Source organism: Scaptodrosophila lebanonensis, unplaced genomic scaffold, assembly GCF_003285725.1.
Source record: "Scaptodrosophila lebanonensis strain 11010-0011.00,11010-0021.00 unplaced genomic scaffold, SlebRS2 tig00000072-arrow-pilon, whole genome shotgun sequence".
Lineage (NCBI taxonomy): Eukaryota > Metazoa > Arthropoda > Insecta > Diptera > Drosophilidae > Scaptodrosophila > Scaptodrosophila lebanonensis.
Genome location: NW_022060558.1, coordinates 3,693,397 through 3,721,246, shown reverse-complemented (window position 1 = coordinate 3,721,246; position 27,850 = coordinate 3,693,397). Strand labels below are relative to the sequence as shown.

The window sequence follows — 27,850 nt, the reverse complement described above, 5'->3', positions numbered from 1 at the left end:
AAGTAGGATTTTGCATTTATATGTGTCTGCATGTATATACGAGTAGACACGTATACATATACTTAGTATGTCTAAATGTGTTGCATTCCAATGTTTGATGACTCATTTTATCAGGCAGCGACAACGACACATTTGCGGCAAGCACAACATCAACATGTTTTGTGTTATTTGCAAGCACTTAGCATGACAATAAAACTAAAATTTAAACACCACTGACGATGAGCAAATGATAATGGCAACAACGGAGAGCAAAGCAAAGGCAACAAACAAATGACAACATGCGTCATTTAGCGCGACAAGCAGCGACCAGGACAACCAGAATGGCAGCTTCCGGCGGTTGAGCAAAAACATGGCCGCCATTGGACACAGACCGACATGCAACCGAGGCAGGGGTAAGTGGTAAGTGGGGCACTTCAGCAACGCACAGTGTGCAATTTCTACTTTTAGAAACGTACATTTTTGAAACAGAAAATAATTGGACAGCATTTTTAAATATAAATAAATTACAGTTTATACATGTATGTGGAGAATGGAAATGACGTTGAACCATACTTGCAACATCGACAGAGATCATAACTAAAGCTATAATTTTGAAATAATACTATGGCTAGATTCGTATTTGTACTTTTAGCTGAAGGACTTGAAAACGTTTTTTAAAAAAAACATACATATTTCTAAAGGCGCTAATTGTTGACAACTTTTAAATATCCTAATATGTAAAAACAAGGACTTTGTTTAATTCTCCATTTTCGTATTCCTGCACTAACAAACATGTACACTGTCCAACATGCATTAAAGGCGCAAATGTTTTTGTGCCAGTTAACAGACGCGCGGAGAGCTGGCAGGCAAATAACCCCCAAAGTGTACATTACGCATACGCCGTGTTGGACGTTGTGCAGCAACAGAATCAGTAACCGTTAGCAGGTGAGCAGCCTTTAAATATTTATAACGTTATGAACTTGTTAAAACCTCGCTATATGTGGACGAGCATTTTTCTACTTTCTTGGCCGCAGCTGCCACATGGCCGGTACCTAAAAGTATGCGCTTATTATCCGCACGCTGCAATTAGCCTAATTTTCCAAGCACTGGCTCTCTGCTCGTTGTTGTTTTATGGTGCACGCCTATATTTGTTGTCTGTGGTTTCATTTTTTATTTTGAGCCGAGCATTTGGGGTACTCTTATGTCTCTTAGGCCGCATGCTGCTGACTGTGTGCTTCATTTATCTCGCTTTCAGCACATTGCCAGCTTTTTCGCGACCCTTATTTTGGGTTGCTTTTTTAAATCAGCTGCCGCCTAATGTCGCTTATTAGGGCCGCTTTTCAGGTGCCCTGAACGCGCACACACACAGGCAATTATGTTCAGTTCAAAGGCAAAGATTTTATGAGTCCCGCTGGGCCGCCGTTTCACTTAATTTAATGAATTGCGACAAATCGCGGCAAAAAAAAAAAACTCAATCAGTGCAATGCTTAGCAAGCTTGTCAGTACGCAAAGAAGAAGAAAACCGAGCATCCTAGCTTGTTTTTAAAGTATGCATTAAAAATCAAATTTTTTCTAGCTGGGGTGAAACAGATTCGAAAAATGTATCTTAATACTTTCATCAAAATCCAAAAAGTTTCAAGTAAATTTAATGTAAATTTAATGTAAATTTAATGCCCGCTTCAACTCAATTGCATATTCTTAGGCTTACTCACCGTTGAACCAAAAGGCAAAACCCAATTAAACTTCACTAACAACTGTGTTAAAACTTCATATACAGCACACATCAATGCCAAACAAAGTTTGAATGGCATTTACCAACACTGGTGGCAAGTAGAGCGCAGCGTTAAAATTATTTTGACATGCAAGCCCATGTGAAGCAATAACGCAGAGCCCCAACCTCATACTTACATTAAACTAGGAACCGCCAAGCAATTACGTGGAAATTAAATGGAAAGCGCTCAATAGGAAAAATCTAAACACAAATACTTTGAACAAAACGGAAAATTAAACGAGCACTCATTAAAATTTTTTCCCTTTCGCTTCTAAGCATGAATGCAAAAAGTCAAACATACCTAGTGCACACACATAAACAACTCTCAGCTGTAAATTAAATGCAGCAGAAAAAACAGATGACAGCAACAAAACAGTAGCATGCAGTTAATATGCATTGCAAAATATACGAGGGTTGACCCATAGGTACCACTGTCGGGCCTAGTAATTACTGGAAACGAGCGAAACAAACAATTGCGAATATTTTTTATGAGCAAGTACTATAGCCAAACTTATTGTCCCTTTTGTGTCCATTTATGATTTGTTTGGTGGTCGAAATTACCATTTATTCTGGTAACTTTATTACCCTACTAGCAGGTCTTGCCCGCCTTTGCTGGGCTAAGTTTATTTACTATATGATATTCTTCTTTCGACGCTCTCTAAAGTTTTTTAAAGAGTTCATTTTCCAAATAGCAAATATAGTACAAAAAGTACTGTGTATGGTTATACGTACATACATACATACATATGTATATATCTTCGTTACGCACCGGGCGGACTGCCAGTCCTGACTTAACTGTGTGCTTCCTCAGCACATCCGAGCAGTTTTGTTTGTATTCTTTCATAGATTATAAAAATCAAATTTAAAATTGATTGGTGGAAAACTGAAGATGTTTCAAACAAACTTTGGAGCTCGTTTTCCCCCTTTGGAGCTCGAATTTTCCAAAATCCCTTCTTAGTGCGCACCTACACTATGATAGGATACTTGAGTCCAAATTTCAGCTTCCTAGCTTTTACCGTTTGGGCTGTTTGTTGATCACCAATCAATCAGTCAGTCAGTTAGTCAGGACAAAGTGTTTTATATATATAGATGTATAGGATATTTCCTTGCCAATCTTTGTCAATCTTTTCTATCTAGTCTAATGTAGTTGAATCACGCAGCACATGCGATTCGTTTTTGATTGAGCCAAGAATTTATTCTTGACTGCTTATCCAAATTACTATAGCTCGTCTCTATTTCTATTCAAATCGATTAAATATTGCACTGTTTTGCAGTAGGTGTAACCTTTCTGAACAAATGTTAATGAGGAATTCACGTTGACCCGCAAAATCCATCGCTTTGACTTTGCTTTTAGTCTCGAATAAATGCCAAAACGTCTGGGCGCTTCTTCTCCATCGTAACCAAAAATCTAGCTGAATTTGTTTCACATTTAACGTGCCGCCATGCGCATTAATCGAGACCAGCATCGCTTTCAATCATTGTTTTTTGGTAACCAATGCTTAAGAGATGTCATTGGCCGGAACTAATATCGTTTTAATTTGACATTTTCTCCCTTCAGTAATTAATTGCAAATTAAGACTGTCTATTGCTTTCTACCCCATTTACTAGGCTGCAATAAAGTTTGATGGCATTAGACAGAAGATTTTTTTACTGATTGTCCCTCGCATATACTCGGACATGTGTTGGCCTGTATGTTCTAGCAAATGCATTTAGTGTTTTTGGCCAAGTTCAGAGAACGTGTGTTTTTCATGTTGCATGTTTTCCCTCAGCTGTTTGTTCTTATTCGTTTCACCTCCCCTTTCCAGCTGGTATTATGCAATTAGGTTTTTGGGCTACCAAAATAGTATAAAACGAAGCTTAATTCTGCGTTTAGGTTTTTGCATGTCCAACGTAGTGTAAACTTAATTGTATGGGGGCGGCTTATTCGTTTGCAGGCTGTCTCTGTCCGCCCTGTCTGTTCATTCGAAATTAACATTTTGCGTGTGGCAAATGCCGCCGCATGTTGAAGTTGTAAATAGAAGGTCGTAGCTTTTCCATTTGTACGCGTGTTTGTGTGTCTGCTTCAAATTTTGTGTTCGCAAACTTTGTGGCCAAATCTTGTTACAAAGTATATGAAGCGACAACCTTAATTTAGTTCTTGCCTAGCGCTTTTAATTACAAATGTAAACGGAAGTCTCTTTATAGCTGTCCAAGAGGCATGCAGAGCGCCAAAACACGCATCTACAATGGCAAATGAAGTGGTGTAGGCACCAATGAAAAGCGTATTATTATATCCAGCAGAAACAAAATATCGCATTTCTAAAATGACTTTTAAATGAATTGAGAATGTGACAGCATTAATGCTTAAGAGCTGAGAAACGAACATATCAAATCGTCTCATCATGTTGATCATGAATGTACCTGGGTATAGGGTATACTTGTACACAATGTATACTATAGTTTGTTTATATGGGCTATATTTTTTTTTGGAGAAGACGTATAAATTTTAAACAGAATGAGGACATAGTATATAAAAACATGAAATGATTGTAATTTGGGGACAAAAGTAAAGGGCTTTAACTGATTGTTGGCAAATAACTTCTAATATAAAGTCCATATATAACACAAGTTCAGCACCTACCAAGCTTAAACTCTATTATTCATTATTTAATTTCAGCTTGAGCTTTAGAGTTCTCCTGATTGCTGATTGCACTCGAATGCATAAGTTCAGCACAAACATCTCCGGATGAATGAACATCAAAAGCGCACATTTCAAAACAGGAATTGAAGTTGTCATTCAAACGGACTTCAACAAAGGAAGCGATCTAACAAAGTGACCAACCGAGAGCACCAGGAGGAGCCCAGGACAATGTGTGCAATTATAACAGATAGATATATATGTATATGTGTACAGAATATGTAGTAATACGGCATGGACAGCTTTTGCTTAATCAAAATGTTTTCAACGAATCAACTAATCTGCTTACCTCCTCGACAGCTTCGCACTCAAATAGATAGATGTGTAGCAATGGGTCCTTGGGATCCTTTAACAAATACACAAGGCCGGTAATGGGTCCTTGAAATTCCATAAAGTGTTGCGCATTCTGTGCTGAATCCGCATCCGTTGACGATTGTTGCTGTTGTTGTTGCTGTTGCTGATGCTGCTGCTGTGCCTGATAAGCAGCTGCAGCGCTGGCTGAGAGAGACCCATATGAGGTGGATGTGGTGAGCGTGTGGCGCAAACCATTTGCGGTCAAACTATTGCCCGTACTATTGCTCGTTTGCTGTCCGGCGATGGCTCCGACATTCGACTTTAGTTGCAGGAAACCATTCCCGATGCTTTTGGCCTGCGGTTTGTGTACGACTCGACACATGCCAACGATATGCTTCAAAGGATGACTAAATTGCAGCTCGAAATCCGAATTGTACGATTCCAGTATGCCATTCTCAATGCCAACGGATAGCTGTTTAGACAAAGAAAGAGTGCGAACATTAGAGTTGTACCATTCAACTTAATTTCAATGAGCTTGTATATATATACTTCATTGAGGATTTGGGCAAGCTTCTCAAAAATTTAGAAACACGCTAATATTTTGTATTCATCATTGCAAATTTTTAATATATCTTAATACATACAATTTTACAAATAATACTCTCTTTTTCTCAACATGATTATTTTGTGTTCTCCTTTAAGGTAAATAAGACGTACCGTTTCTCACAAATACCCGAATACTAAATTTGATTTGGCAAACATTAACAAAAACAAAGCAAATATTATATTTTTACCAATCAACAACAAACAATACCACTTTAATACGTATTGTGATTCATTAGGAATTGAACACTTTGCATTTTTCAGTATTAAGTAAAGAATATCCATAGATATAACACTTTTAAATTATTAACGATAACTATTAGCTGATTTTGAAAAATTTTAAAATTGTATTTAACATATTCATTTTATAAATAATTCTCAGATTCAATGTGCTCTGAGCTCTTTCACGCGTATCGCATATATCAAAAAAGATTCAAATTTATAGCTTCATTTGGATAACAAGTTTTATTTAGTTTTATTTTATTCTACCAACAGGATGTCTAGAAGTTATTTTCTACCAAAGCTTGTGACGGGAGAGTTAAGGTACGACTATATCGAACAACTCATTGACTTTAAATGCACCTCATACCTACGAAGTGCCTAGATCCGAGGATACGGCTATACAGTCTGGACTATAATTATGTATTCTTTTTGGGGTGCCTAGTATTTCGACACTGGGTATGCACATTTTATAATATTGTCTTCTCATGCGGATTCTTTATTCAAAAACAGAATTAATTGCATCCAAAAACGATTCTAATAACCAACCCACTTATCAGCCAACCAAATTGGCTCACAGACCGCTGAGCAGTGCATCCTTTCGCGGTTTGTTAAGCAAGTTGAAAGAGCCGCAAACTGCTGCTATAGTAGTCGTATTTTTGCGTTATTTGTATTTGCTTAAGCATGCATTACGCTCATCGTAATGACAAGAACAACAGCAAATACTGAATGCCGTACTTACCGCGTTTTCTTCGTGCTGTCTTTCGCAAATATCTGCGACTATTCTTTGCTCATTTTACCGCCATTTTGCTTTCAACATTTCCGCTAAACGAAGCAGATTAACAATATTAAATTCTTTTAATCAAGTTTACTTGCATATGCACCTACAAAAGCCCATGAACCCAAGGCAGAATATAGCGCTAGAAAGAGACAGCAACAGCGGCTGGCAACATGGCGGCTTTTTCATTTCCGGCACAATGGTAAAAGGGCCTCGACAACGTGTACAAGAAACGTTGACACTTCAGCATGTGCGCTCCTGAGCGGCTACGAACTGTTTTCTTGGCCCCTTTTTGCATTTAGATGGACAGAGTAGGGTAGGGTACAGTTTTTATTATGGGCTCTCTAACAGCAGAGGCTACAACAACAATAAAAACAACAGGCCCAACCAGGGTGTGTCAGAGACGGGTGTGTCGTTAGTTAGGGTTAGTTTCATGTATTTGCGGTTGTTGGCGAAAAGCAGGTCGTTGCTTTGACATGTTCCGTTTACCTTAGTCCATTGGGTCTTATGTTGTTCATGCTTTCAGGGTTTTGTGTGCTATTTTTGCTTTCATGGTGTTATTAATAACCACCAAATAATATTTAATGAGTGAGTTACACGGTAAGTGCGCTAAAGGCATGAAAGTGATATCAAATCGCTATTGAGAAAGTACATGCTATGCCAATAATATGTTAACAAATACTTTTTTATATCCAGAATAACACACTCGTATTACTATATAACTATGACTGTTCCTGTATCGAAATTTCTATCAAATTATGATAAATCGAAAAAAGTTCATTCCCAAAACCCTAAAGATTTTACAAATTTTACCTTTATTTTCTCTGAACTACTTTGATCCAGGAACTCTATTGCTGCATTGTTAAGAGAAAACGAATATTTCATTATTCAAATGAATGAGAATATGTGTATTTCAAGGTAAACGAAATTTTTCATTAACTAACGCAAAGAATTGTTATATTTATAGAGCAAGAAAATCGCTACATAAATCCCAAAGTAAAATAATTGTGTTGATTGCAAAATTGCTTGTTCCCAATTGAAAAAATTAAATAATTTTATCACAGCTGTCCTTTAATATTTAGATACAGATTTATTTATTCGGGGAGCCATTTTGTATGTACTGAATAAAAACTTAGGTATGGCAATTGGACACATATGTTTTATTTGAGTTTGTCGTAATACTTATGCTGTCTATAGTGTTACCTGATAGCTTAGCGGAATGGAAAACCATTAAAAAGAAAAAAGGGCAGCTGGCCACGCAAAACTTTAATTTCACTAATTGAGCTGCAGGAAAGAACAACTACCCCTTAGACTAAGGAAATCAACCACAAAAAAATATAAAAATTACTTGAAAACTTCCATTAAGAAAGCAACTAAAGCAAAACTTTAAAACTTACGACAGCAGATACTACTTACAGGATACGTACTAGAGACGTTTATTATCGCTGCCAAAATGGAGCAACCGAGATGAAAAGTTTTCTAAAATTAAATTAAAATCAAACTAAAGTGCTTTTTCAGATGCTGGGCAGTATGGAGAGGGTGGTGTTGGTGCTACGCGTTCAACTATTCATTGAGCAACAATTTAAAAAAAACGAAGGAAAATACAGCTTGGTGGACAAAAGCAGGGAAGGGCTTTCAATTTAATACTCAAGAACTAAAAGGTTGGTAAACAAGTAAACAACGTAAATAGTAATGCGTAGACGTTAGTAAGAAATAGAGAAAAGCTATTAATTCAATTATTAGGCACTAAAACTTCCATTTAACACCCGAATCCTATGTCTGAGGGTCTGATGAAGTAGTTATATATCGGGCCGAGTAGTCAAGCATTTGATGGGGTTAGCGCCACACTTGTTCAAAGCTAGATCTTATAGTTATTCAAACGGTTTTAAGGCTCAAAAGAACGTGCTGTCTCCGTATGTATATAAATTTTAAAAAACAAATTTGCCAGATTCTTTTTATTTAACAATTTTAATGAATCCAACTCAGATAACTGTACTATTATTGCTAATAGTTCTTACATGTACCTCTCAATTTTAATTAATCAGCAATTGACATTGATACATATTATTATACCATGTACATACTGAATTAAATTTAAATGTTGTGTTGCTACAAATGGAAATTCCAAGTGGACATCGGCAGCAACCTGACCTACCAACAATAAATGAGTCTTTTTCATGATTGTTTCTGGCATTGACAGCGAATTCAATTATCCATTGATTGACTATTGCGAAATATTGTTCATACACGTATGTAGTTGTATTAGAGCAGCCAGGGCATGCTATGTATGTGCATTTCGCTGTTGCTCGGGGTACGGTGCTCGATTGGAAATTTGTGTACATGTTCGAATGCATCATGCATGAAAATCAATTAGCGTTGAGAGCGCACTGGGATGAACAAGCTGCTTCATCCGGTGTCTGATGAGAGTGAAAGCCATCGAGCTGTGAATAGTGCTGGATGAAAATGTCACGAGTGTCGTGGCAGAAGCTTTTGCCGAGTGTCGAGTGGTCGCACTTTAAGGCCAATACACGTAGTATGTTTATTCTTAGCTTTTTAATGGCACAAAAAGTAAGACTATGTTTGTGTTATTGGTACCAAATGACGACGACAATGTTTGACACAGAAGGTAATAGTGTCTTTGTACTATTGGTACCAAATGATGACGGCCTGCAAAAATTCTTGATTACCGAAGATGCAGTCAAAAATATTATTGAATTTATCAAAAACAAACCGAAATCTTCGGTAAAATGAATGGAAATTAAGTTAAACACATATCTTCAAATCCAGGATTCGTGGCTTGTTAGCCGTACAATTGGGAAATGTGAGAAACGTGACTTCTTGCTCTATTCCACAAAAGTTGACCAACAAGAGAGAATCTTATAGTCGTGAATAAAAACAAGAAAAGAATGCTAAAGTCGAGCAAGCTCAACTCTTAAATACCCTGTACCTCCCACCAAAAAGGAAAAAATAAAAAAAAATAGTACCCTTTGAGTACAGGCTATAAAAATTGACTCGCATTGCCTGGTTATTAGGAGAATCTACATATCAAGTTTGGTGAATATGGGTTCCGCCATTTTGGCGATTTTTTGACAGCAAAATTATTTTTACCACCAACCTCTCCCCATATTCGCCGTATCTGGCTACATGTGTCTACATATTTCGTTTTCGGAAAACTGATTTTGCCCAAAGGAAGACGCTATAAGGACGTCTGAAGAACATGTGCGACGGCCAGAAAAAAACCGTCCAAAATATTTTGACCGTGCAAAATGTTGTTTTGGATAAGGTGATTATTATTAACAAAATAAACTCATTATTTTTTTTAAAGTCAGCTGTATTTTATTGGCATGTGTCTCGTATGTATATACGACAGCTAATAAACACGATTTTTGAAGGTTAGAAATACTCTTCTTTTATTTTCATTTTTTATACAAATTTTCACAATAATTTTAACTTTTTTTGCTTTAAATAAGCTTTTTGAAATTTTTAAAAGTGCAGTCTCTCATTATTATTTTCATTAACTGCCTCTTCAGTAAAATCATTAAGAATTCCTAACTGCAATGCATGCAATAATTCAAAAGGTTACGTTATCGAAAACTATTAACTACAGCCTTGAAAAGAACTAAAGTAGCGCTCCTTTTAATATAACCAAGCTATTCTATAAGTTCCACAATCCTGATATCAAAGGATATTTAATTGCTGGTATTAATGTCAATTAAAATAGAACTAAACCCTAACTAGCTTAAAAGTCAAGTATATGGCATAAGTTAAGGTACACGTAGTACAGGTTTTGCTAAATACAATGTCTGAACGTTTATATCCCAATACACCTCATTCATATGTACTAGTTTATTTATGGGAACAGCAGTAGCGACCGATTTTGACTTGCTCAAAGGGTCGCACATTAAAGCCGAAGGCTGCTTTTATTTTACAACTCCCTATTAAGACGTCAGTGCGGCAGTTAATGGAAATTATATATGGCGCTCTGGCACAGCAACAACAACAGTTGTAGACAATTTATTAAGCAACAAAAAGCAACAACAGCAGCAGCAGCAACAACAATAACGAGTGTTTGAGGCAGGCGCATGCAAAAGTAATGGGGAAAACGGTTAAAATGTATAAATCAGTGAGCAATAACACGCGACGCTGACGTCGGCAACGACGAAGACGACGGTGATGTTGATGATGATGATGATGCCAACGTGATTCTAATGAATGCTATAAGGCGATTTGAAATTTCCACAGATGTTTGGACTGTAGTGGATACAGTGGCGAAGATTCAAAGAATAATCTTTATAAATGAGAAACTATATGAGTTCGGTCCCGGTTGCCATCCGAGTTACCAGAAATGTTTTTACTGTACCTTTTGAACATTATACATAATGGTAATTTGGCTCTCAGTCAGCGTTCCGTAATAATGTAATTTATATTCTTCAAATTTTCCACTTCTACTGAGCTTCGTTATGAATGCAATGACAATAAAATAAGGTATTTATTACAAAAAATATAAAATGTAAGTAATTATTTCCCTAATATTATATAATGTAAGTACACATATACAATTTCCCCTTTGGCATAATATAGCTGGCATAAGACAAACATAAAATAAAATCCATTTGAAATAAGCTATGAATCACTGTAGATGTGAGCGTGTGATCGTAATCACGTTTGTGCATAATAATAGCTTGAAAGCAAGTACTGCAAATAAAACAGCAGCGACCCATTATATGACTATAACTTGCATTCAATTATAGCGCAAAAACAAACGTGTAGCAATGCAATTTGCAAAAGGGGTCAAGCAGTTAGTGTACATAACGTATACGCAGTGTGGTACTGCAGTTAGAATGCAGTAGGGAGTAAAGAGTTAAGCGGGTAATTTTTACCAAATGTCGCACAAAAGTCAAAACATGACAAAGGCAACAAAGGTTGCAGAAACAACAATAATAACAGTTGTAAAACAAAGGGAAAAATTCAACAACAATTAAGGCAACGAACAATTGGCAAATGGAAAAGCAAAAAAAGACGAAAAAAGCTAGCATACTTACAGGCGCAGCCATTTAATGCACGAGTTTAATTTTCTTTCTGCTCCTCAACTCGTAATCATGTCAAGTTGCTGCTCAGTATGTGCACGAGAGTGGACGTGGATGCTGAACCTTCCCATACGTACTATATGTTTCTACGTATGTATATGTATTAAAACATAAATCAAAAAATCAGCAGACCACAAAACACGACATCAAATTCAAACGTCAGCCAAACGAATTTGAGAGAGTACTTTAAGCCAACAGAGCAACAACAACAACAACAACGACGACATCAACATATAAACACAACAGCAGGGCAAATGTAACGAATACGCCCCGTGTACCAAACACTTGACGAGTGAGAGAAATGGGACGAGGTGGGGCATGGCAGCCTGCAGAAGTGCGAAGTGCGATTTATGCCACAGGGAGCTGAGCCAGCTCAAGTGACTCAACTTGTCGTCCCAGCTCGCCAGGCAGATTACAAGACGAGTAAGTCGAGTTACTTCAGTTTCAGTCATTGTGCCGTCATGGGAGGCTGTAATTTTGGGCGTTACAACTAAATAAGCATGACAATATTTTGTATTCCACAAAATGAAAATGAAATTCCGCTGAAATGAAAAACAGTACAAAGGGTACAAAGATGTAGAAATAAGTTTACCGACCTATTTTATATTAGTTTCCGTATTTAATTAAAGCCTCACAAATGTTATAAGTGTTATCATAACATATTCTAGGTCTCAAACCTATCTAGATTGTGGTACCTTGAATGTTAAATTTATACATTGCTTTCACATTTATAACAATGTCCCTTTTTTCCAAAATATTTAAATTTTTTGAGTACTCAAATATTTGGAAATCTTATTTTTAGGTTCCTTATTGAATGTATTAAGTAAAACTTAATTTCAGAGTAGCTTTGTCAATTTTTCTGCGAGAGAAAGGTTTAAGAATAATTTTTATCAAAATGAACGAAATGTAGGACATTTCAAGTGTTTACTAATACTAGTCATCGCAAATAAACGAAAATTGACACCATTTTCCTAGCATTTGAGAATTATTGTTTAGAAATGTGTGAACTAACATTCTTCTTCTTGAGGTAATATGAATGCATATATGTTTATTATGTAAATACTCTTCTATTCTGAGAGTGTAAAAATACCCCATCAAATAGAACAAGCCGCGTATCGATTTTTCTTTTCAAACTCACTTTCTGCCTACCACATACTACATGGTGTGACGTCAATGGCGTTGAGCGCGTCATGAGGCTGCGAGACTTGGGTGACTGGGGTGGCGTATGTTGCTGGAGTTTTGGGCCTTACTCACAGAGCCTATACTCGTATAACGAACTCAAGGTGCCAGCGCCAAGCACAAGCCATCTGTTATACATACATACTATATTCATTTGCCACTTGCTTGGGCAACAATAAATTATTAAAATAAATCAAGTAATGGGAATGAATAAAAGAATTCTAATTCGTCCTTTTATGTCACATTTGCTTGTTATTTTTTTAAATTACTTATTTTGAATTATTATGCAATGCGAATTAAAGTATCGTGTATCTCCTATAATTCCCCTATAGGTCGGTTTTAGGTGTTTGGCTCTGAATGTCCAGAAAACTTTTCCCTCATTTACTTGGCCGTTAACCTTTTAGCGGAAGGGGCGAGTACAAATAATATATTGCTGCAAATATTTATCTTCACTTATCTCCCCTGATGTACTTGTAGCACTCTTATGTTTACTTATTGGTAAATAAAATGAATCTACTTGTATAGTAAAGCATCGTTGTGTTAACATCAAATATAAAATAACTATGCCAATTATAAAATGTTTAATTTCAGAATTTCTGCAAAAGCTATTGACAATGTAATCAGAGAATGATAAATAAATATTTGCCCTTGCAACAGTCTCACTTTCTGATATGTAAACAACTTTTTTATCGTACTGGAATAACAAATATTTGAACTAATCAATTTAACGAGCTACGAACAATTGACCTGCTATCATTAAAAGCTATCGACGCAAAATTGTAGCTGACTGCGATGAAAATATGTAAACTTTATGCTACTCGATTGCTTATTTAAATAAATACACAATTACTATTTCTGACACGCAAACACACTACGCGAAATACATAGTTAAAACTGTACACTGACGTGTTTGTTTAATTTGAAAATTTGCCCTGGTATGGTACTTTTTATACTCTGCACATGAAGTGTACATTATTATATTATTATATCAGGTTTGTGGGGGGTGAAAAATGCAAAAGGCAGAATATATATTATACTATATGTATATAAAAGAATATATATTCTTGATCAGCATGACATGACGAGTCGATTTTATCTGTCTGTCTTTCCATTTGTCCGTATGTACACCTGAATCTCAGAGACTACAACAGCTAGAGACACCAAATGTTGCACAAAGATGCCTTATGTGTGTACGCTGTGTCAGTTCATTTTATTTTTTGATGCACCGATAATGGGGATTTTCCGTAACGCCTTTCGTATTATCACCTATGTCTCGGAGACTATAACACTCAAGGACACCAAATTTTAAGTCCAGATTCCTTATATATATTAAATACGCAGAAAATTTGTTTGTCTGAAATTTCCTCTACACATGTGTACAGAGCATTTTAAAGTCTGGACACACGACTTTAGCTTTTCACTTGATTTTAATTATTTTGCAGTGTAGAAATGTCTACTTTGAAGAAATGTCTACTTCTTTCGAATACCTACCACTTATTTAAAATTCAATACTCAATCAGTATCAATGACAGACAAAAAACTTATCTTTCTTGCATAATTTAGGCACCGTCCATTAGTTTGATTTGAAAAGTTTATTTCTTTGTGCTTTGTCAGCCCACTAATTGCATCTCGATATAAGCACACTTATACGTATGTACTAAGTATATACACAAGTACGTTTGTATATAGTTATCCATGTAAACGTAAACAAAATCTAATTTACTGTCTGCAAACACAAATATGAGGCTTCGTTTAGTTGGATGGCCATTGAAGCGGCACTCGGTGTGGCGCACAGACCAGCAAAAGATGATATAAAAGTTTTATAGGTGGTGAGGTGGTGAGGTGGTTGGGTGGTTGGGTGGTCGAGTGCTTAGGTGGCTGGTTCGTTTGTTGGTTTTTTGGGTGTGAGATGCAAACGCAGCTTGTCATAATTTTTCATGCGCTATTTAACATAATGAAGCAATAAACTGCCGTCGCGTCTGACAGACGCGCACAAAACGCAAAAGTTTAAATAAACAATATTTGTTTGCGAACCCACTCCCACAATTTCCCTTTGCCCCCTCATATTATTTTCATTTATTTTTCCACAGTCTGTGCAACAAGAACAACAAAAACAACAACAGTCAGCATCTGTTGTGCAATAAGCAAACAAAGCGGCAAGCTTAAATAAATATTTATAAAAGATTTATATGAGAAAAAACAACATTGTCCGAGTGTCTGGGAAAGTGCGGAATTATGAACTGAGGAAATAGACTGAATAAAAGTGACAGGAATAGAGGAGCCAGTGTGAAGGGATAGCTTAAATCTGCAATGCGCAAATATATTCTCTGTTATTGCAAATTAAATGACAGTAATAAGCTTTAGTTTAGTAAGCGTCTACATTTGTGTTTCTTAATCGTTATTTTCTCTTTCGTAATACCTTTTAATACTTTCTGTGCAACAAATACAAATCAACGAATGTCCTTCAATAAGCTGCAGTCGCTTTTGTTGCTTTACAATTACAAATGAAAATTCCTTTAACTTTGGCTCACTGTTATTTTTTTATTCCTGCGCTTAAGCAACTGATTGATAATTATTTGATCGAAACTTGTTAGATACTCACAATTAAGGTAAAGGGGATAAAAGGCTATGATGAATGTAACACGATTGCAAAAATATTAGTTCAGTATTTCGTAGCGAAATCGAAATGAAAGAGGAGGTTTACATACTAGCTAATGTTTTTAATGAGGACTAATAGATTCAATGTATTAATAAAATAAAACAAGAATATGTAAACCAATATCAGTAAAAAGTTAAATTAAAGCAACAGGTTACCAATTACTATTACTATTACTATTACTATACTAATACCTGCAGCTGCGTATGAAAATCGTATATAGGATTAGTCGAATTGAATACAAAACCATACATTAGGGTATCATTTTTAATAAGATAAAGACCGCACGCTCTATACAGCATTAACAATTGACTGTGGGGCACAGGTAGCTTTGAATCCCTTTTGCAACTATTGCTTAGTTAATATAGCGCTAACAGGCTTACGGGATACGACGAGGTAAGCATCTCTTAGCAAAATATATGAGACTCAAGCAAGGCTTCATGTTTAATGATTACCTGCGAGCCGCGTTGGGACCAACACCCGGGCTCACTGCCTCGTACGTTCTCAATAGCCATCAACAACAATTGTTGGGGCCGCTTTGCGTTCGGCCACATTGAAGAAATCCCAAGACACATGCGTTCGCAGCTTCAAGCTCACCTCTCACAGCTTTCAGAATACAGCTTGTGGCGCAACTGGCAACGGGCACGTAAAAGGGATTCATTTTAATACATAGGCGCCACCTGAGCAGCTCTGAGTGCGCACGAACAGCAAATGGACAATAAACAGATGTGGCAGCCAACTCGCTGGAGTGCAGCCAAAAGAGCAACTATGCCAAGATGAGGGACGGGATGAAAAAGTTCGTGGGCGGACAAAACTTTTGCATACAAAACTTTGCATAAAAAAAGGAAAAAAGTTGTTGCAATGTTGGGAATTTAATTATTCAGGCGCACATGAAACACCTTAGAACGGAATTTTTGACCCGAGGAAAGAGCAAAAACCGACAGCATAACTTTTCTGACAGTCCCTGTGTCTGTTTGGATATATTTTTAGAGTGCGGGTTTACCCCAGAGCGTCGTCATCGCACTTCCATTCACATACACACACACACATAGACACACATACTATATGTTTCTGCTTATGGGCGACTAATTGCTGGCTTAGCTAAAATTAATTTGAAGCTTCAAATAATATTAGCCATGGGACATCCCACAAACACACACGAAACTTGTCGCAGCACGTGCTATAAACAAAATACATACATACATATGTGTTCATACAGTCGCAGCCAACTGAATAGATAAATCTATTGATTTTCAATATTCCATGCATGAGTTCTTTAAAACACGGCATGGCTAACTAGATTCATTAAAACTTTTTTTGATTAGGCACTTGAGAAGAATACATTCATTATAAAGATACAATATTCACTTCAAATACTAGTCCGTACTAGCTTTGCTGTCTACCTTGGCTAAATCTGAAGTAAAATAACGTAAATTTCACCTTTTTTATTACCACTTCCAAGATGTGCAATTTTTATTTGAACAATTAGTTTCCAGCCTATCGAACAGATTGTTTTAGTTCTAATCCCTCTCTTGATTTCAATATAAATGATATAGTTTTAAAAGCGCCAGAAGCTTGCAATTCAATATATTAGCAATGCATTTTTTTGACACTCTATAAGGTACCTATTTGTGTGTCTGTTATTGTATGCATGTATATGCGGCGTATACGTAATGTGTGCCTTGGCAGGTGTGTGATGTTCGCTCCTAATTAGTTTTAGTTACTGCTGTTGCTGTTTCAGTTGCCAATGTTATTGTTGTTTTTGTTTTTACTCTTGTTGTTTTGGTTACCCAAATACAACAGTGATTTTCATTGAGCGTAGTTGCTCTATTTGCAATTAACTCACACAATTGCATTGCTCTATTTTCAGACCATTTCGGGTGTGCGAGTTTGGTTTTGCACGCCTGCAGTTGCGCTCATGGTCACTAATATGCATAATAATTAATTCATATGGACGGGCAAATTGTTAATCTAATTTATTCGTTTGTGGTGCCGTCCATCGATAATTGATTTATTGAGCTGTAATAATTGCAAATTGATTTCAATTGATTCGCAGAAGCTGCTAAAGACTAAGTTCAATAAATAGAATTAATTTTGCATGAAATATGCAACTGCTGTGCAGTTTATAGTAAATTCCAGATTCTAATACCAGGAAATGTTTTGGGTATGTAACTGTGTGTGATTGAGAACATCTGAAAGTATTTTAGGGGACTGATCGGAATATTTGACTCGTTCAAAAAATTAAATTTAAATTCAATTAAATTTAAAACATTATGATTATTACTCAAATAGCGTTTACGCGTTTAAGCAACTCGAAATAGATAGTAAATTTATACCGTTTGTAGTGCAACGTTTTCTTAAGAGGAGCACAAGAAACACAGCAATTTTTACAACAGAGTACCAGAAAAGTGAATTTTAGAATCTTTGATTAGGAACTAGAGCGATTCACAAATCTAAAATGTTGCTCCACATGACATAATAGTATATATTTTCTAAGCACTGGGCATATATTAATTCGATTAATTGTTTAAATTAATGTCAATTGATTTTTACATAGCAGGTATGTATAGTTCTTGCAAAAGCTTAAAGGCGTGCGAAGAAATGTGTATTTAACTGCATTTCTTGCACTTGGGAGAGGAGTCACCAAGCAACTTTAGATCCTAAGTTTTCATGATTATGGTATACAGGAGTCTAGTATGCTTGAATTTCACTTCCATTAATGCTACAACCGTTTATCTCATAATGAAGCCGAAGTTATAACATTGTTTGGACCTTAAAAATTAGGATAAGTAATATATTTATCAAAAAATGCATACTTAATAGAAAGTATAATATATTTATTAAATACTAAGCCTGTACCAACATTCACATTAAAATGTATACTAGAAGTTTGCATAAGTCTCTGTCTACTACACTTAATGATACAATTTCCACTTACCTTCGTATAGCTCTCTGTGGAGCGTATATCGTTGATGGTCCAAGGCAGCATGGAGGCTGAGTATCGCGGATCGACGGATGCGCTGCCGCGATATGTCAATGACACCAAGCGCGTCTTCATATTGAAGCTTGTTTGATTCACTATGTATATATTTATGTCAGTATTAACTTGAAAGCCAATATGCCAATAATTAAGTCAAAGCACGCAGACACAAAATGCAAATTACATTTTCCTCCTCTTGTTCTCGTTCTAATTTTTGCTTTTGAATTGTTATTAAGCTTGGTGTAATGCAATTGCCGAGCAGGCTAATTGCCTTTTAATTGTTTTGCAAGCTGTATTGGCTGTTTTTGAAAACTTATAAAACAAAAGGGAAAGGGAAAGGCGAAATCAATATTTAATGAACATGCGACAGCGGCAAAAGCAGTGGCAGAGGCAGAGGCGGCAAAAGCGGCGCCAAAGAAGACGATGACGATACCGAGTTAGCGGCCCACTTTGATAGGCGCTCGCGCACGAGTCCTGCGATTGCATGAGTCACCAATTCTCTGTCTGTGTGTGTTTTTTTATATCTGTGTGTGGGGGCTAGGTGCGTAGGCGTTGGGCGCCTAGAGGATAAAAGGTAGTTTGTGGGGGGTGGCGATAGGTGGCAGTGTCTGACGTGCTGTTATGTGCGGAGTACAATGACCAACAGTCAGCCACCTGATTGCGCCACTTAGCAGTGTGAAGGGTCCTGAGCGCGTGGAAGAAATGCAAATGCAAATGACAATGCCTTGCAAATTTATTATCGATTTTTCTGTTAGACTTTATTTTACTTGATTGCGCTTCATTTTTATTCACAGCCAAAGCTGAAGTAAAACGATTTCTTTTTTTTTTTTTGTGCTTGACTTTTTGCAATTGGCGGCGACCGCCTGCCAAGAGGAATGTGAGGACGAACCACCACCACCGCTACTACCACCAAAGTTAACACCTGAGAATCACCCCTAAGAAACGACTAGCGACCAGCTATCAGACGAACAGACAAACAGTCGTCGATGTTGATGTTGATGTTGGAATTTACTTCTGCATAAACATTTTACTTTTCTAAGGTTTCACACAGCTTTTCGTTTGCTAGTCAACCAACTTGCTGTTTTAGCACAAAAACACGAAAACAACGCACACACACACACGACGCCCACACACTCGTCTCTTATGTTTGTGTATGTGTGTAATTTGCAAAATGAAAAGCAATTTTGCGCGCTACCAGAAACAGACGCCAAGCCGCCACGAAAATCCGTCAAGCACTGAATTGGTGGTCGGCTTCGGCTCCAATTCTCCTGAACAACACGAGACATCTTTCTCTATGCCACGACCATAACAAGGAGTGCATGTCCTTCGTCCTGCGCACAAATCGTAATACCAAGCGCGCAAACTGCTTTTGCTCTACATTTTATATGGTATTAAGCGGAAATAAGAATGCTTGAAGTAACTAACGAATAAACGCGACTTTAATTGATTACTTTTTGTTTATCGGCATTCATTCTTTTAAATGTTTATGAATGCGCGTCGTCTGATTGCGTACTACTGTTTCTCTCGGCATTCGCCAGCTGCGGGTAACGATATGCGCACATCTGGCAACACTGCGGGCGAATGTTTGTATCACAACAAACACGCTGCTAAAAGTGCTACCAATCATATGTTGAGTGCTGTAAAACGAACGTTATGCTATGCTGCCACATTGAACCTTTGAGCCAAGTTAAGTGATTTAGTCAGTGTTAAGACGCGCTTCAAGCAACAGGTGTGCAGATTTGATTAAAACGCGCTCTCTGGTCTGCGAGTGTAGGTACGTTTTCGGTCATCCAACGAGTTGTGAAGTAGAAAAAGAAGAAGAGACTTTCACTGCGATTCACAAGCCCAAGCAAGACTTAATTAATGCGCTTCGCACGCGCTTATGCCTTGGCTTCCATAGTTGTACGCGCGTGTGTGTATGCTTTTTATGCTCTTGTCTATGTTTGTGTGCGTGTGTGTTTTATATGTTTATGAGCCTTACCGCTCGGCCTGTGAGCTTCAGCTTAAGTTTTTGCATTCGCACTGCCTACGTTTTTGTTTTTGCCTAATATATCAACTTCTATTTATTAATTTCTCACCAAGCTTGAGACAAAGACAATGGTGTCATGTTTTAGTGAGAAAAAGCTTTTAAAAATAGCAATAACGCAAAAAAAATTAAACACATTCACACACATCTGTCGCCAATGCCCTCGCCGTTGTGTTGTTTGAAAAATACCGTTAGTTGGATCGCTAGTGACGGTTTAAACCTAATTTAAATAATGAGGAATTTGCGCTCATAATTGATTTAAGTAGTGCAAGAGCCAAGATGTGAATTTGCATCATTTTCCACATAAACATATGTACATACATACATACATACATATGTACTATGTATGTAAACAGCGAGAAAATTTGCTTTGTTGCAAGTGCAGGCTGCTTGTGACTTTTGTTGTTCCTCTGCCGATCTTGTTGCAACGCAAATACATACATACATACATATGTATGTACGTATTTATGTATGCATGTGCATATAGACACACACACAAGCTTGCGCCGTGCATGCACTTCTGTGTGTACTTAAATGGTTGGACAAGTTAGATTCCACATTCCACAAAGCGGGCGCAGATGCAACAACACAGCAACACAACAACAACTGCAACAATAGTCAAGAAGGAAATGGCAACGGCAACAACTTATCTATCGTATTAGTTTGTGAGCAAATTTGAAAATAATTGCACATTCTAGACAATTTAGTTACTTACGGTGTCTGTCTAGCACGAAGATTTAAGCAGTGGAAAATAACAAATTAGATTACATATGTACATTCGTACATACATATATACATACACACATATGTCTGTATGTACGCACATTGAACCACAGACACAATCACACAGCTTAGAGACAGTACGACAGGCAGACAATACGATATTTTTTATAACTCAGACAAACCCACACACATGTCTGTTCGCCTTTGAAATTTTGTGTCAAGTTTCTTTACCCGTTTGCCATTGACACATGAGCTCTGTTGGCCTGGCCTATAAGCCCGGCTCACAGACACAGTCACACATACGCTTATTGAACTAAATCTATAACCGCTGGCCTTAATTAGCATCACAAAACAGAAAAAGAGCCATAAAAATATGTATAAATAATAATAACCTGAAGTTATATATTGTTATAAAAGCAAAGAACGCGCGTCTCAAGAAAAATAGTCACTACATAATTAGAACTCAGCGAAAGGTAACCAAAAGCGCACAGTGGTTGGAAAAGGTTGAAGGTGAAAAGTGAAGCGGAACAGAAAAACCCCCACATACACACACTTTCATAAGTAATTCTAATGCTAATGTGGCATGGGCAATGAAAATTTAGGCCTATAATTCATTCATTAAAATTTATGCTGTTTGTCAAAAGAAATTTGTTAAAGAAGCATACATCTTTACAAATTTTACCATCTGAAATGTTAAAAAGTCTCTTGAATGATCCAGGAAATAATTAGAAGTATGATATTAAGCTCTTAAAAGAATCAAAATAGGAATCAAAACCTAACAAATTACTTTCATAAGTATTAACCCGTTCAGTGTTTTTAGTAGCTTGGAAAAAATTATCACCCATCACCAAGTATTTATAGATAGAAGAGGAAAACTAACTACTTATCCTAAACTTCTTATTATCATACATATTCGTACAAACCGTAAAAAGTTACAGGGACAAGATAATAGTTCCTGGGAAGCCAATCAAGCAGACTCCCGTTCAGTGTTTTTAGTAGCTTGGAAAAAATTATCACCGATAAAACCTTTAAAAGTATTTATAGATAGAAGAGGAAAACTAACGACTTATCCTAAACTTCTTATTATCATACATATTCCCACAAACCGTAAAAAGTTACAGGGACAAGATAATAGTTCCTGGGAAGCCAATCAAGCAGACTCCACATAAATATTTTTGCCTAAACAGGTGACAGTCTTTCACTTCCTATACTCTTAAACAGGCGACAGTCTTTCTTCCTACTCACTCTTATCCAGATTTCTGGTATAAGAAAATAAAGCATCTTTAACACTATGTACTTTAATAAATGCAATTTTTGGCTATCATGTTACTTACACATCCTAGAAGAATTGAAATTAGGCTAAATTCCCGTTTAAATTTAAACCGTATTGGTATAAACTGTAAAATAATAGACCAGTTTCTAAGCTAAGCTTCAAAATTTCAAAATGATAAAAAATTAAGTAGACACTATTAAAGCATTTAGATGAGTGATCCAATTTAAATTTGATTTGTTTTTGTAGATATTTGAAAGTCATAGAAACGAAGTTGTAATAAAAACTAGTGGATGTTCCACTTTAAATTTGCAATCAAAAATTTCCATTTTTTTGAAAGTGCAACTCACACATACTAAGGTTTATAGCAGTTTCTGACACAACTTTTTCCAATAAAAAAGATTATTAAAGATAGTTAATAAAACGGTTGGAAATAGTTTATTGAGTGCAATCGAAAAATTTCAATGTTCCACAAAAACGAATCAAAATTTTAAAGTAATATACCCGTACATACTTCTGTACATACTATATATGGTTATTTGGGTTATAAAATGTTCACTCTGTCTTCAAATCTTTGAACCACACCTGTTTGTTATTGCACACGGAAGTTAAGACATCACTGTCTGCCATTTGTCAAATTTCTTTTCGAAGCACCCAAGCCGCCTGCATCCTCCTCGAGCCCACGCTGCACCAAGCAACATTCAAAAGAATTCATAAGCACACGCTAAACCAATGCAAATCCCAAGGCATTTGCATATGGCCCGCTCACCTTTGATTCTCACACAACACACACACACACACACACACTCTCGCCGACACTCGTTAACATTTCCAACCACTGTGCGCCTGCGCAGTGGCGCGCGATCCGCTGTCTCTGCGCACTATGATGATGGTTATGATGTATTGGTAGTGGTAGTTGTAAGTGTAGTAATGGAGGCACCTGTAACCGGCCGCTGGTTGTCTGTGCGTCAGCGTCAGCGTGTGCGTGTGCCCGTTGCGTCTTATTAGAAGTCGCTTGTTTGTTGTCTGCTTGCGGCTTGAACAGGAAAGATAGAAGAAAAAGACCAAAAATGTTGAGAAAACCGGTTGACGGAAAATGAAAGAAAATCTCGTGTATTTATTTTGCTTTGGGACGTGCTTGTGACGATGTCTTTTATGTATTTTTTCACAGTTTTAATTTTCCTTCGATTTTGGTGAAATCAATGCGAGTAGAAAGTGAATTACCTGCGTAGTTGCATTCGTGTTACCCGTTGGCGTTACGCAAAGTGGAAAAGAAGAAAAGTGAAAAGCCAACTCACACAATTTGCCAAAATCTCCCCACTCTGATATACATATTTGGACACTGATGACGAGATCGTTACATGCTGCAAAAACCTGAAGCAGACAAACAACAAAGAGACGCCGGCAACGGCCACTATCAAGTGGCGCATTGGGCTCTTGACTGAAGAGACTGAAGAGACCATCGCACAGACGACTGCACGCTAATTGATACGAACACCTGCCAGCACCGTTCGTGCTGCTGCCGTATGCGTCTTCTAATCCAAACGGCAACAGCAACGGGTGGTGCTGTCGCTGCCTCGTCCCAATACAATTACACCAATATGCGTGAGGACGACATCGAGCTGGCCATTAAAGTGGTAAGTGTTGGGGAAACATAGCGGGAAAGGATGTGGTAGTCAAGTACATCCACGTACGTATGTAGTACGAGTTGCCTCTGTGGTTATGTGATGGATGTGTGGGCAATTCTGCGAAAACAGATTAGATAGATGAGACATGCAGTCTACTGAATCATTTATAGAGAACTTAAATAGAACTTGTACATGCTATCTAGAAAATAGATTACAACCATTAATTTGTGCAACCGTACTTACGGTTACATTGCCTGTTTTGAGGAGGACCACATGTTATAAATAGATAGGTAAGAATCGATATGGCCATGTCCAAAGGCCTATAGATCTAACATACATATACAAGTATGATATCATATCATATGAGCGATATATGCTATTGGAAAATTCTCGTTTTTGGCGGCTTACAAATTAATTTGTTTGTTGACTTGAAGTAGAGCTACGTTTAATTCAAAGCGCAAGGTATTAGATGTTACTTTCAGCTGATATTATCTAAAATTTAAGTGTATTTAAGCTCAATATATTATTCGGGTGCAGCAATGTTATTGGCTATATTGTATTCAATATGTATTCGTGATTCAATTTAAACAATCAATAACTAAAGCTTAGCATACTCGTATATAGTATATGAATTGCATTTATTTTGGATAAATCTTGGAACTTTAACTCAAACGGAAAATAAAACCGTTATTCATTTACCTTTCAACAAAGACAAATATCATTTAGGATCTGTTACAGATACTTCAAATCGAATAAAATCTACACATTTGGACAATAATTTAGGACATGTCCATTATAATCTCATCACATATATTCTGTTATGTTTGTGGAAACTATATCAGAATTGATAGACTCTTATGGTTTAATGGTTGTACATCATGTTTTGGTACTCACTCACTTATGTCTTAATCTCTATTTGCAGGTCATTGTGGGAAATGGCGGCGTTGGGAAATCGTCTATGATTCAGCGCTATTGTAAAGGCATATTTACGAAGGACTACAAGAAAACTATAGGCGTTGACTTCCTGGAGCGCCAAATAGAAATAGATGGCGAGGATGTGCGCATCATGTTGTGGGACACAGCCGGTCAGGAGGAATTCGACTGTATTACCAAGGCGTACTACCGTGGGGCACAGGCCTCAGTTCTTGTATTCTCTACCACAGATCGGGCGTCCTTCGAGGCGGTCAAGGACTGGAAGCGTAAAGTCGAGAACGAATGCAATGAAATACCTACGGTTATAGTGCAGAACAAGATCGATTTGATCGAACAGGCGGTCGTGAGTGCCGACGAGGTTGAGACCCTGGCGCGACAGCTAAACTGTCGTCTGATACGGACCTCTGTAAAGGAGGACATCAATGTGGCATCTGTCTTTCGGTATCTGGCCACCAAATGCCAACAGCTTATGACGCAGAGCTACGAACAGGCAACGCAGGCGCACAACCAACAACATAACTCCCATCATGCGCCGTTCAGCACGCCCACAATTAGTGCCTTTAGTCCCACGTTCACAAAGTCCAGTAGTGGGACTATAGTCCTGAGACCTGCCAAGAAGGGTTCCAATGTGGCGCGAAAGCGCAAGATAGTGCTCAAAAAGTGCGGCATATTGTGAGCAGATGGTGGAAGAAATATCTGGACCGACTGTTCCCATAAAACTCGTACTGTGGCTTCCAACAATCGCGTTGCTCTGTGTGGTAATTAGTAAGTGGGGCATATTTAACGGTTAATTATTTTAGTTGAAAATCTGTAACTGGCGCGCCGCTCATTAATGCCTAATGAAGTCGTTGTCGGCAACGTTGTATACGATATGCATGGACCAAGACACCGGCCGGCAACTCAGTCAGTCGATAGTCATGCCAAGCTAACCAAGCGTTGGATTCCACCTCCAAGGCGGCCACAGCCATTCACTAGTCGTGCACAGACTCGGTTTTCGCATGATGTGGTCGATAAGCCCATAAGACCCATCAAAAATAAAAATACTCGTATACATATACATATATAATCGTTCAGCATGCCCGTATTAAAATACACCCACACAGATAGGTACATATACATATATATATATATATACCATATATACATACGTTATGCCTACAAATAATGCAATGGTTTTATGCACTTGCTCTCAAAACTCTAGCCTAATTAGTTGAATAGATATGTATTCCGAATATGTGTATTATGCCCACTTTTCTATATACAAGTATAACGGAGACTGATGCAGCACTACTTCCATGTATGTGCATGTGTATGTATGTATATTTAACTGTTTCATTAGCACCCAAAGCTAAGCAAACTCACACGCTAGCCAACTCTCTGGACCTCTGGAGCTCTAAAGCTTTCGTGTGAAATCCTTGCCAATTAGCATTAACAAATGTGCAATTCTTCTTAATTATTAGCTTGGCAAGCATATGCACATGCACATCCATTACGGCATGTCACAAAGCAATTATGTAGCCCAGTATATTATGCAGATGGACGTTCATTCTGCCCGGCCGATATTTACGTATGTATACAAAACTTTGAAAGTATTCGCATCTTGTGGCCTGAACCCACGCTGCTTGCATTGTTTGACTCGCTAGGCTAATAATATAAAACATTATATAAACTGATTAAATGTATTTACTTATAAAGGCTATTAAATATGCAATTAATAAATTATTTGTAAAAATTTGAAGCAAGTGTTTCAACAATTGCGTACCTATCATATATAACTAGAAATCTCATTGAATGGTAAGTCGAACCAAATAACAAGTTCCACCCAAAAGAACTCACCAATAAAAGGCTTACTTACAATTAAATAAATCTGAAGTAAAAAAAAAAAACATACCCTTCAGGGGAGCACCCAGAAGAATGGCATAGGTTCATATACTATGGTGGAAAGGCGCAGTTAATCAAGATACGTCAGATCACTCTATCTATACTAATATTATAAAGAGGAAAAATTTGATTGTTTGTTTGAATAGGCTCTGAAACTGCAGAACCGATTTAAAGGATTCTTTTCCTGTTGGGAAGCTACACTATCCCCGGTTAACATAGGCTATATTATACACCTAGTCCTCGCTTAACGCGGGGGTTAAGTTCCTTGAAAACGTCGTGTTAAGCGAAATCGCGTTAAACGAGCCATGTATTTCCATACAAAATGAGGAGTTACGTTCCTAGACTTCGAAAAATGCATACAACAATTTTTTAGTGTTTAAATTGATTAGTTTCAAAAACATAAAAAGGTTTATTCAAATGGCAAAAGTAAAAAGAAAACACATATGTATTAAAATAAAATGAAAATTCATTATTGGCATTTATAGCAGCTTTAGTACGAGCCCTAACCACTATTAATTGGTACGGCAAGGTTTTTTTCGACAGTGCAACTTTCAATGACTCATATTTATTTTTCGATATTTCACCATAGCTGTTGCCCAAATGAAATTTTTTTTAGAATTAAAGCTCGAACTTCCTCACAAACTGGCATGCCACGTGCCATCGTGCTCATAAATCAGAGAATAAAACTAAAACTACAACTAAATGTCATATGTTTTTACTTTTCCTTCATCACAATATTCTATTTACCGTTACTTGTCCAGTTTTTGTTTACATTTTACATTTTTCACCGTTTTTTTTTTTTGAAAAATAATGTTGCCGTACCAATTAATAATGGTCAAAATATTTCGTGTAGTATGAAAGTTGTTTTATTTAAATTGAGTTTTTTCAATTTGTTGATATGAAACTTGTGCATGTTTTGATATTAAATTAAAGGTAATTCAATGACCTTTTTAAAAAGTATAAATATGTTTGGGCAATCATCGCCTACAAATAAACATGAGTCATTGAAAGTTGCACTGTCGAAAAAAACCTTGCCGTACCAATTAATAGTGGTTAGGGCTCGTAATTACATTTTTTATACGTTAACTCCCCTTGCGTGGCAAAAAAATCAGTAATTTTCGACTGTTTAATGGCTCTTAAAGCTTCATAGCAGCTCTCCTTATATG

General features: G+C 37.1%; 2 protein-coding genes across 3 annotated transcripts in view; one reads left to right on the top strand and one right to left on the bottom strand.

The window, feature by feature from the left end:
- LOC115625133 (TBC1 domain family member 4) overlaps positions 1 to 18,516 on the bottom strand; it is a 38,722-nt gene extending 20,206 nt beyond the window's left edge. For both annotated transcript variants that reach the window (XM_030520047.1, XM_030520049.1), the window contains exons 1-2: positions 18,182 to 18,516; positions 4,717 to 5,193 (exon numbers count right to left, since the gene is read on the bottom strand). In XM_030520047.1, coding sequence (XP_030375907.1) covers positions 4,717 to 5,193; positions 18,182 to 18,301 — 597 coding nt within the window. In that variant the 5' untranslated portion in view covers positions 18,302 to 18,516. The remainder of the gene's footprint in view (positions 1 to 4,716; positions 5,194 to 18,181) is intronic.
- A 5,195-nt stretch (positions 18,517 to 23,711) lies between these two features.
- On the top strand, positions 23,712 to 25,582 carry LOC115625522 (ras-related protein Rab-23). Its single transcript, XM_030520587.1, has 2 exons — positions 23,712 to 23,879; positions 24,793 to 25,582. The coding sequence occupies exons 1-2, from the start codon at positions 23,769 to 23,771 to the stop codon at positions 25,477 to 25,479; spliced, it is 798 nt and encodes a 265-aa protein (XP_030376447.1). The 5' UTR covers positions 23,712 to 23,768; the 3' UTR covers positions 25,480 to 25,582.
- Positions 25,583 to 27,850: the final 2,268 nt, after the last annotated feature.

What these genes read in the sequence shown, in the direction of transcription:
- LOC115625522 (XM_030520587.1), top strand. Translation starts at nt 23,769, where the DNA reads ATGCGTCTTCTAATCCAAACGGCAACAGCAACGGGTGGTGCTGTCGCT. An exon ending in TCGAGCTGGCCATTAAAGTG is followed by an intron (nt 23,880 to 24,792) that starts GTAAGTGTTGGG and finishes CTCTATTTGCAG; the next exon opens with GTCATTGTGGGAAATGGCGG.